The following is a 10,063-nucleotide window of genomic DNA, read 5'->3' as shown; positions in this document are numbered from 1 at the left end:
TGTGATATATATATATATATATATATATATAGAGAGAGAGAGAGAGAGAGAGAGAGAGAGAGAATATAAGTGAGTAAGGGTAAATGTGAGTAGGAGGGGTGGGGTAGGTGTTTTTTCTTTTTATTTTAATAATAAGAAATTAATAAAAGAAATATAAGGGCATATCCGTCTTTTTAAGTTGGGTGTGGATCAAAACCACACAAAATATCAATCATAGGGACCAAAATCGCACAAGGTATTTAAAATTGGACCAATGGTGCATTAATATTTCATTTTGGACCAAAAGTACATAAATTTGCCAACCACAGGGACCGTTTTTGCAATTTTTTCTTTCGTAAAAGCACTTTTTTGTCCAACATATTATTCACGGAATCACAAATCATCAACAAATTTACATGCAATCAAAACTTCGATGTGAACCTAGATGAACATCTACAGCTCCTTTTTGCAATCACTTGTCATCATATTTTCATCATCACGCTACCTTTGATCCTTCATCCGCAAAAACATGGATACTTATTAAGAGAGAATGCCATGAACCAACAAAACCTATTGGAATTTCGAGAGACAAAAACATACACACATTGGATACACATAGTGGGTATCGATCTATCTTTCTCATTGTGATCATTGAGTCGAAATTTTGATTTCCAATTGATTTGTGTTTACAGGTGATTTGATTTCGATCAAAAATGGGTTTCATGTCTGGGATGTTTCTTGGGGCTTTATTTGGAATTGGGATTATGGTGGGTTGGCGTCATATGATGAGACAAAGAAGCAAAAATCGTACTGCAAAAGTAATTAGTCACCTGATCATCAAATTTTTGTTATGATTAGTTGATATTATGAATAATTTGATTGTTTTTTATATTGAGTTTTTGTAAATTGTAATAATAGTTCATTAGGGATTCGTATTAAGTATTCATCTCTGACTTTGATATCATATTAATTTTAGTGATGATAGGGTTTATACAAAATAGTTTGAGCTTTATTGAGATGCTTCACTTTTATCATCAGGCAGGTGACATAAAGCTTCTGGGGTCTCTTGATAGAGAAGATTTAAAAAAACTTTGTGGTGATAATTTTCCTGAATGGATATCGTTTCCTGTTTATGAGCAGGTTAGAGTTAAATTTATTATTATATATTTTAGAAAAAATTACATAAAGTCTTTATATTTTTTGGTAATTTTTGTATTTTAACCATTAAAGTGGTCGTGGTAGAAAATTTTGTTAAAGTTTACTGGCTCTAGTGAACATTTTGACACTAAATATTCCACTAAAGCCACTAAGTTTTCACAAAAATTTTATTGTGATCACTTTGACACGCTATACAAAAAAGGTTATACTTTGGTGGGTTTCTTTAACGAAACTGAAGTACAGTAGATCGACCACAAAAATGGTCAAAATGTAGTGCTTTTATGGATTTCCCAAAGGAAGATTTTATTTTATTTTTCTTGGAAATATTTTGAATTACACATAATACCCATTTGCCCATAGTAAACATTACTATATTCTATTGAAACTTTGTGGTGATAATTTTTTTATTTTTAGCCTCTCACCTTCCTGACTAATATTTCAGGTGAAATGGCTTAACAAACAACTGAGCAAATTGTGGCCGTATGTTGCCGAAGTAATGTCTTCACCTTTTCTAAGTATTTTCGATAGGGTTAAATGTACATGTATGCAATAATGTTTCACTTTTTTTTTCATTTTTTGTAAAATGTGGCTTTTTTTTAGATTAAATATGCAATCATTTTCAATCTATTACTAAAATATGTAGCATCATAACCAAGAACTAGTTACCTCATGATGATTGTATCGGTTAAATGCTTATTTACGCAAATACATTTCACTTGCTTTTTACCAATTTATGCAACAATGTTTCGCTTCTTTTACTAATTTATGCAACGAAGTTTCATTTCTTTTACCAATTTATGGAATAGTTTTTCACTTTTTTCTTTAACAATTTATGCTACATGTATTATACAACCATGTTTCAACTGGTAACTACATGTAAAATATTGCATCTTTTGTTCCTAATTTTCTTGATTGATTATTATATTTATGTATTAAATGTTACATTTTATAGGCTGCTACTATAATAATTAAAGAATCTGTTGAACCCATATTGGAAGAGTATCGTCCATCGGGAATTTCATCTTTGAAGTTCAGCAAACTTTCTCTTGGAAGTGTGGCACCAAAAATTGAAGGTATAATTTATAGGAAAATTCCAACACTCACAACTTCTTTAAAATATTTCATTCCTTCAAAAACCATATGTGTAGGAATCCGTATTCAAAGCCCTAAGAAAGGTCAAATATCAATGGACATGGATTTTCGATGGGGTGGTGATCCAAATATTGTTTTAGGAGTCGAAGCTGCAGGTGTTGCTTCATTACCTATTCAGGTAACCTAATTTTGAACCAATGATTACAATGATGTTATTGAACTATATACTTAATTAATTGTCATCTTGTTTTTGTTCTTCTATTCCTTATAGTTGAAGGATCTTCAAGTGTTTACAATTATTCGTGTTATTTTCCAACTCTCTGAGGAAATTCCTTGCATCTCTGCTGTTGTTGTGGCTTTACTTTCTGAGGTATCTCTCAAATTATTATATGACACCTTGTAAATAAATTCTATTAATCATAGTCATGATGTGGAAATTTGAAAAAGGAAAGTTTAATTTGAAACAATGAACAACTTTAGCTAATTTCTGAAACATAAATGCCGAAAAAACACTTGATTCTTTTGTTAAAAAACGCTCATTCTTAAAAAACTAGTGTTCTTTTTCATTTTAGAATAATAATGATTTTTTTTGTAATAGAAAAATGATTATAATGGTTTGAATGGTTAAACACTCAAGTACGATTGTAGATTAATGATCGTACATCTCACTCTTTCTCTAAATTGCTAATACTTGTAAAAAGTGTAGTGTTTATTTATGTTTTTTTTTTTTTGGATTTTCATGAGAACACTTGTTTATTTGCAAGGAAATCCAAATACAATGGAAAAAGTAAATAAATCTTTTTCGGGAGAATGCAAAAAGCGCATCACACTTTTATTTATTTGTTTATTCTAGCATCATACTTCCACTTCAGTGTATTAGAGTATTGTACTTTGAGATTTTTTTTCTTTATCCATTGTACTTCAAAAATCTACCCAATGATAGCAATGTATTTTAAAACTTCTTTTAGTTGGAGAGTGTACTTTGAAAAATCTACCTATTATAGCAGTGATTTGTATTCGGATGCCATTGCCATAAATGTATAGATTTTTCAAAGTACAATATTATATTAGGAAGAAATGAAAATAGGATGTTATAATAAACAAATAAATGAAATTTTAACCTGATCTTTTTTTGGTATCAGCCAAAGCCAAGATTCGATTATACATTGAAGGCTGTTGGTGGAAGTTTAACAGCCATTCCTGGACTTTCGGACATGATTGAAGTAAGTTTTTTATATAATTGGATTGCTATTTTCTGAATCATTTAGGCATTATAAAAAATTCTAATACTTATATCTTGATTTATGTAGGATACAGTAACTTCAATTATTACCGATATGCTTCAATGGCCACATAGAATTGTTGTTCCCCTTGGTGGTATACCTGTAGATACAAGGTAAACTTCATTCTTAAAATATTATATTTACATAATATCACTCATTTTTAGGAAAAAGTTCAATGACTTTACTTGACTTTTCACCGAAATCGCAAAAAAAAATATATATATCTAAGAGTCTAAAAAAATGGCAATTCTACACAATTACAAAAATATTTTGGGCGGTTTTATGCTTTAACCACTAATACTTTGTTTTCTTTTAAGAATAAAAGTTAATGATGTTTTGTTAATAATTATGCAGTGATTTGGAGCTTAAACCACAAGGAAAGCTCATGTTAACAGTTGTGAAGGCACATAATTTAAAAAATATGGAAATGATGGGAAAATCTGATCCGTATGTAGTTGCATTTATTCGGCCACTTGAAAAATTCAAAACCAAAGTCATTGAGAACAACTTGAATCCTGTTTGGAATCAAACATTTCATCTCACTGTGGAAGATAGAGAGACCCAATTTGCTATTGTTGAGGTCAAATTCGTACTTTCCCCTTGTTTGTTTTCTTGTCTAATATAAATGTAACAACTTCCTCTTTTAGAAAGCACAAACATACAGAAGAGCACTTGCACTTTCACCACTTTATCGGTTTAGCTACTTAACCATTTTCTATAGTGAATAAACCATTATAATATTTTTGATGCTTTAAAAACAAAGGTTAATCACAAAATTGACCCAAACAAGAGGTGTATAACCATGGACTTACGCATAATTTCTTTTATTGCAAAATGACTCTATGAAGGGACCCCACTACATAAAAATCTTAAATTTTTTGTGAAGCTCTTTTTTTTTGTTTACAAAATGAAATCACTCTTCGCAAGAAAAAAGTAGAAAAAAGATTGTTTCAAAATGGGTGGTTATTTTTGTCATTAACCCTTAAAAACATTTTTCCCCATTACCATGTTATGAACGTTGAAAAGCACAATGTACTTTCACAATTTTGTTGATTTTTCCATTGAACTACTAAGAATATAATCATTAAAGATTAATAATTTAGTGGCTAAATGAATGAAGTAGTGAAAGTGCGATGTGTTTTTCAGTATTTTGTTGTTTTTGGAAAATGGTTATTTTCTTTAAACCGTCAAAAGAGTATAATGGTTTAATTACTACCGAAATTAGTCTAGTGGCTTAATTGATTAAATGGTTAAGATAATACAATTACAAAGGCCTTTTTATTGTATTTAAAATACATAATGTGTAAATTCAAAATAGGTTTTTGATGAAGATATTGGAGCTGACCAACGGTTGGGCATAGCAAAATTACAGTTGATTGATCTTCAACCTGAAATTGAGAAGGAACTTGAATTAAGACTACAACCTTCCCTTGATATGATGAAGATAAAAGATAAGAAGGATAGAGGAACTATTACAATCAAGGTAAAAAAACATATTGATTGTTTCCTTTATTTTTAGAGCTAAATGAAAGAAATAGCAACGTACTCTTAGTTTTATTTTCTTGTTAAGGCATTTAACATTGAAAAATCTACCAAATTTAGCATATTTTTTAATAGGACATTATACTTTGAAAAATCTACCCAATTATAGCAATGCACTTTCCTTTGAATTCAGATGACATTGTTATAATTGGATCGATTTTTTAAACCTTAACACTAGAATAGGAAAAAAATGAAAGGCTAATGTTACATTATAATAAACTAATTAATGATAGTGCATTGCTATTCCCTTCATTTAACCTTATTGCTTAAGATAACTGTTTTTATGATCGAGTAACTATTGGATGATGAGGATGAGGATGAAAATGATATCAGTATAATTGGATAGATTTTTCAAAGGTTAATGCTATAATAAACAAATTAATAAGGTATGTTGCTCTTTCTTGAAAATGTTTGAATATGTAGGCAAGGTATCATCAATTCACTAAAGAAGAACAAGATGCAGCATTAGCAGAAGAGAAGAGGGCACTTGAAGAGAAAGAGAAAATGAGAAACGAAGGTGCCATTAATAGCACCATGGATGCCATTGATGATCCCACACACGTGGATAAATGAGCTTGAGACAATATTCAAGTGTAGGAATCTTAAGTCTTTTTGAAAAGAGTCCTAAAAATTCATTGATATTTTTTTTGTAACTATTATGTTTGTAGATCGACTACATGTAAATTTTGTTGCATAGGAGATTATGATTTCTCACTTCTTTGAGATGCACCTTTTCATAAATGAAATTTTTTTTTGTCTTGTTTATTATTGTCGCTTTACCAATGATATTATGTATACAAATGATTTATCTCATTTGTATGACATTCATTTTAATGATTTAAGGTAAATATAGGTACCTTACGTACATTATCTATAACTCAATGCACCTTGTGGCTTCTGTTGTCTTTCAACATGTCAATGTGGTCATACGATACCTAAAATGACAGGACCTTTGGTCACACTTGAACTTATAAAATAACATGTGGCAAAAGGCATATGGTCACACTTTTTTGTATGTCACACTTTTTTGTGTGGTCTATGTCGATTTTTGTACTAGTGCATGTGATCCAAACGATCCTTGACTTCTCGATTTTGCACCACTCCACACACTCCTTGTGCTTGCATGTTTACCCATATTTCCAAAGCGTGTTGATTCATACACAACATTTTTTTTGCCACAATAATGGCATGGTCTTTTTGCATATTGTACAACCCATCTAAAGCATGCTCTGTTGGGTATAGCAAAAAAACTGTTTATTCGAATCATTTCTCATTTTCAAAGCCTACAATGATTCGTGTAATGTAAGGTGACACTACCTTTTTCACCAACTCTTTGAGCTCCATTTTAGCTAGAGAAAATCGAACTCGGCATTGTTGGCTTTGGAATACATGTACAACGAGCCTTTGATATCACTTGTTGGATCAAAATATGACCAAAATATATGCAGTTTGAAGCTGAAAGGTGTCACCAGAAAATTGCTTGGGGCTGCAAGAATGGTCTAATGAAACAAAGAGAACTGAGAAGGGAGAGTGGAAAAGTTGAATCCAAAATTTTCCTTCAATTAAACAACATGAAACTGTATAGTGCATCGAAATAAAGAAACAAAAGGGGACTACTGCTACTGCTATATCTACTTTTTGGAAAGGTTGGAAACAGACGAAGGCAAATCAATCTATTTGAATGTAGAGGGTGACCCACTCCTCATCCCACTCCCCAATAATACGCATGAAAGAGCAAATGAAAAAGCTCCACAAAATTGGCCACTTGCTAAAGAAAAAGTAACCTCCTTTTTAGTTTTAAATTGTCAAGTTTGTCCTTAATCCTTGCAAGACTTTGGTTGGAGTTGGACTCCGGTCAACCCGCTCGAGTTTGGTTTAAACTCACAGTCACAAACACAAGTGTTACATATGTGAATTGCTCTTTCATCGATTTGAACAAACATTAACTAGATGGAAAAATGAAAAATCCATTCGTTCAAAAGAACAATGATATTAAACAAAGCTAAAAACTCTAAACTAGTAGGACTTCATGTGGAGATTATTGACAACATTAAGTCGTTTATTGTATTCATCTTGACATGCATATGGCAAAATTGGAGTTCTGCAAATCGGACAAGTACCTTGAACAAGATCCATCCAACGATCCAAACAACCTTGATGGAAAGTATGCGTACAATTTATCAAGCATCTAATCTTGTCATCACCCTCAAACTCATTCAAGCAAACTGCACAACTTTCTTGCAAATCTTTCCTCTCATTAATGTCCTTGAAGTTTCTGACCACAAGGAATTCACGTGTCACCATAGCTGAAACAGGACTGCTTCTAGATAGTTTTTGATGATCATGATGATGTTGGGGTTGAACCAAATTGAAGATACGAAAAAGAAACAGAACCATGTTTTGAATTGAACATAAAACAAAACATGCGTATAGAATATACTTGGAAAATCCCGTTTCTTTGAAACCCATATACATGCCCATTGATGTCCTTGTATGTGTGTGTTATTAGGGTGTGGAGAAAAAAGAGGTTGGATCTGATTATAGGTTCCCTTCAAACTTCAAAGCATTATGGATCCCTATATATTAATGTGTGTGAGGGGGTGAGGGGGGATCATTATTAAACGAATAATAATTTAGAAACAAGCGCACTTTAACTTTAAACATATATAAACTTTAACTTTAAACATATATAGTGATAGCATGGGCCAAAGTAACGAATAATTAAATTATATTAAAAGAGCATATAGCCTTTCACACGTGGCCAACCAAAATAATCGTGGGCAACTATTTTATTGATCCATGATACTCCACACATGGTCTAAACGTATCAAAAATATACTTTAAAAAACGTATATACAAATGCAAAGAAGTTCAACTACATAAATGAATAAAAACAATTAATTTTTTGTTTTCTATAATGATAATAAAAAGAATATGTGTATATAATTTATAAAAATATTGATCAACTTGCATACATATGAGAGATGAGTTGATATCATAAAATTATAGTCGTTTGTTTTTAATTTATTTTTTGGTCATTGATATTGAGTCTATATGGTTTCCATTAGGGATATAAAAATATAAATTTTGAATATTTAAAATTCAAATAGGGATTCAAGATAATACATATCAAAATACCCCCACAACATTTATTTTCATCTTCTAAAGACAAAGTAAAACCTATAACAAAATATACTAAAATGTATATGGTGTCAAACTCACCATATGCCAACAATTCAGCATAGCCCTTCACAAAATTAGATCAAACAAATACACACACACTTTCTTGAATCAATTTTTGCAAACAATATTTACCACAAAAACAAAAATACAAATTTTAAAACACCAAAATTTGTTCTTATTCTAATTACCAAAAAAAAAAATGTCAAAATTCGATCCATATGAACACCTCAAGATTCTTAATAATGAAGATGGTACAATTACTCGCCTTGTTCAATTCCCACAAAAGCCTGCCACCGGCGACGGTGAGCTCCTCCCTGGTCAAACGGTGGTCAGCAAGGATGTAACGCTCGACGCCACCAAAAACACATGGATACGAATTTTCCGGCCGGCGAAAATACCCTCCAACGACAGCAAAATCGCACGCCTCCCATTGGTTATCTACTTCCACGCCGGAGGTTGGATTCTTTTCAATGTAAACGACATGATGAACCACGACGCCATGAACAAACTCTCGGAGGAGATTCCGGCCATCGCAGTTTCAGTCAACTTCCGGCTAGCTCCGGAGACCAGACTCCCAGGGCAATACGAGGATGCGATGGACGCTTTAAATTGGGTGAAAAAACAAGCCACGGATCCAAACGGCGAACCATGGATCACACAATACGCCGATTTCTCTAGGGTTTTCCTCTACGGAACCTCATGCGGCGCCAACATTGTTTTGAACACAGCATTACGAGTTCTGGATCAGGATCTATCGCCATTGACAATCGGGGGAATCATACTGAACCAGCCCTTTTTCGGAGGCAAAAAACGAACGAAATCGGAGCTAAAAATGGCGGCGGATATGTTCTTTCCGTTGCCGGTGATCGATCTTTTGTGGGAACTTGCTTTACCGAAGGGTACGGATCGAGATCATCGATTTTGTAATCCGTTAGGGGATGAACAAGTGAAGCAAAAGATGAAGAGATTAGGGAGGTGTTTGGTTATAGGGTTTGGAGGGGATCCATTGATTGATAGGCAACAAGATCTTGTGCAATTGATGGTGATGCAAGGGGTTATGGTTGAAGCCAGATTTGATGATGTGGGGTTTCATGGGATTGAAATGATTGATCCAAGAAGAGCTTCTGCAATTCTTAATTTTGTTAAAGAGTTCATCATATGATTTTTTTTTTCTTTATTAAACTTTTATTTGAAGAAAATGTAACATTTCGTAACTTTTGTGAAGATGTAATGATTGTACTGACTTAAAAGGGTTAATATCAAATTTTATGTTTTTAATACAATCAAAATAGATGGGTTGAATTGAGAGCCTTGCAAACTAATTAAAAAAATGGATTATGATTTGAGAAGGTAACATACTTTTGAATTTAATCACATTTGATCACTTAATTTTTTTTCGTGCTCTATTAACCCTTAAACTTGTTGAATTGTGCTAATTTTCCCCTTATGACCGGGTTTAGCTGGTTTCAATGGATTTATTGATCCTACGTGTCAGTTTGATCTACGTGGCATGTAGGTTCTTGTTATTAAAGGAGGGGCGTTTGTTGTTCCTTTATTGTGCCCTAATACCTCGTTGCCCTAATACCCGATGGCTTCCTCCTACAGCTTCTCATCCTCCCTCAATCGATCAAGCAAGAAATCCACAGTGAATGATCCAAAAACTTGTGATTGTGGGTTCCCTGCACGTATTCTAACATCAACAACACCAAAGAATCCAAGGAGGCATTTCATGGTGTGCAATGAGGTAAGTAATTTCACTTAAATTTTCCCTCTTTTCTGATTCATTTATTCCAGATTTGAAATCTCACTTTGAAATTTTATTGTGG

General features: G+C 32.5%; 2 protein-coding genes and 1 pseudogene across 2 annotated transcripts; 2 read left to right on the top strand and 1 right to left on the bottom strand.

Annotated features, from left to right (window-relative positions):
- The first annotated feature begins 692 nt into the window (after positions 1 to 692).
- LOC145036406 (calcium-dependent lipid-binding protein-like) lies at positions 693 to 5,627 on the top strand. The gene is made up of 11 exons (XM_078984851.1): positions 693 to 797; positions 1,018 to 1,119; positions 1,580 to 1,630; positions 2,090 to 2,210; positions 2,286 to 2,407; positions 2,501 to 2,599; positions 3,372 to 3,452; positions 3,540 to 3,625; positions 3,867 to 4,092; positions 4,831 to 4,995; positions 5,478 to 5,627. The coding sequence occupies exons 1-11, from the start codon at positions 693 to 695 to the stop codon at positions 5,625 to 5,627; spliced, it is 1,308 nt and encodes a 435-aa protein (XP_078840977.1).
- A 1,443-nt stretch (positions 5,628 to 7,070) lies between these two features.
- LOC145036405 (brassinosteroid-responsive RING protein 1 pseudogene) lies at positions 7,071 to 7,535 on the bottom strand (annotated as a pseudogene).
- Positions 7,536 to 8,337: 802 nt separating this feature from the next.
- LOC145037863 (alpha/beta-Hydrolases superfamily protein) lies at positions 8,338 to 9,485 on the top strand. The gene has a single exon (XM_078986611.1). It carries the CDS (start codon positions 8,437 to 8,439, stop codon positions 9,397 to 9,399), a length of 963 nt encoding a protein of 320 aa, XP_078842737.1. The 5' UTR covers positions 8,338 to 8,436; the 3' UTR covers positions 9,400 to 9,485.
- Positions 9,486 to 10,063: the final 578 nt, after the last annotated feature.

The sequence above is a fragment of the Lactuca saligna genome, chromosome 3 (genome assembly GCF_052625555.1).
Source record: "Lactuca saligna cultivar CGN05327 chromosome 3, ASM5262555v1, whole genome shotgun sequence".
Taxonomy (NCBI): domain Eukaryota; kingdom Viridiplantae; phylum Streptophyta; class Magnoliopsida; order Asterales; family Asteraceae; genus Lactuca; species Lactuca saligna.
This window is presented reverse-complemented; position numbering and strand designations above follow the sequence as displayed.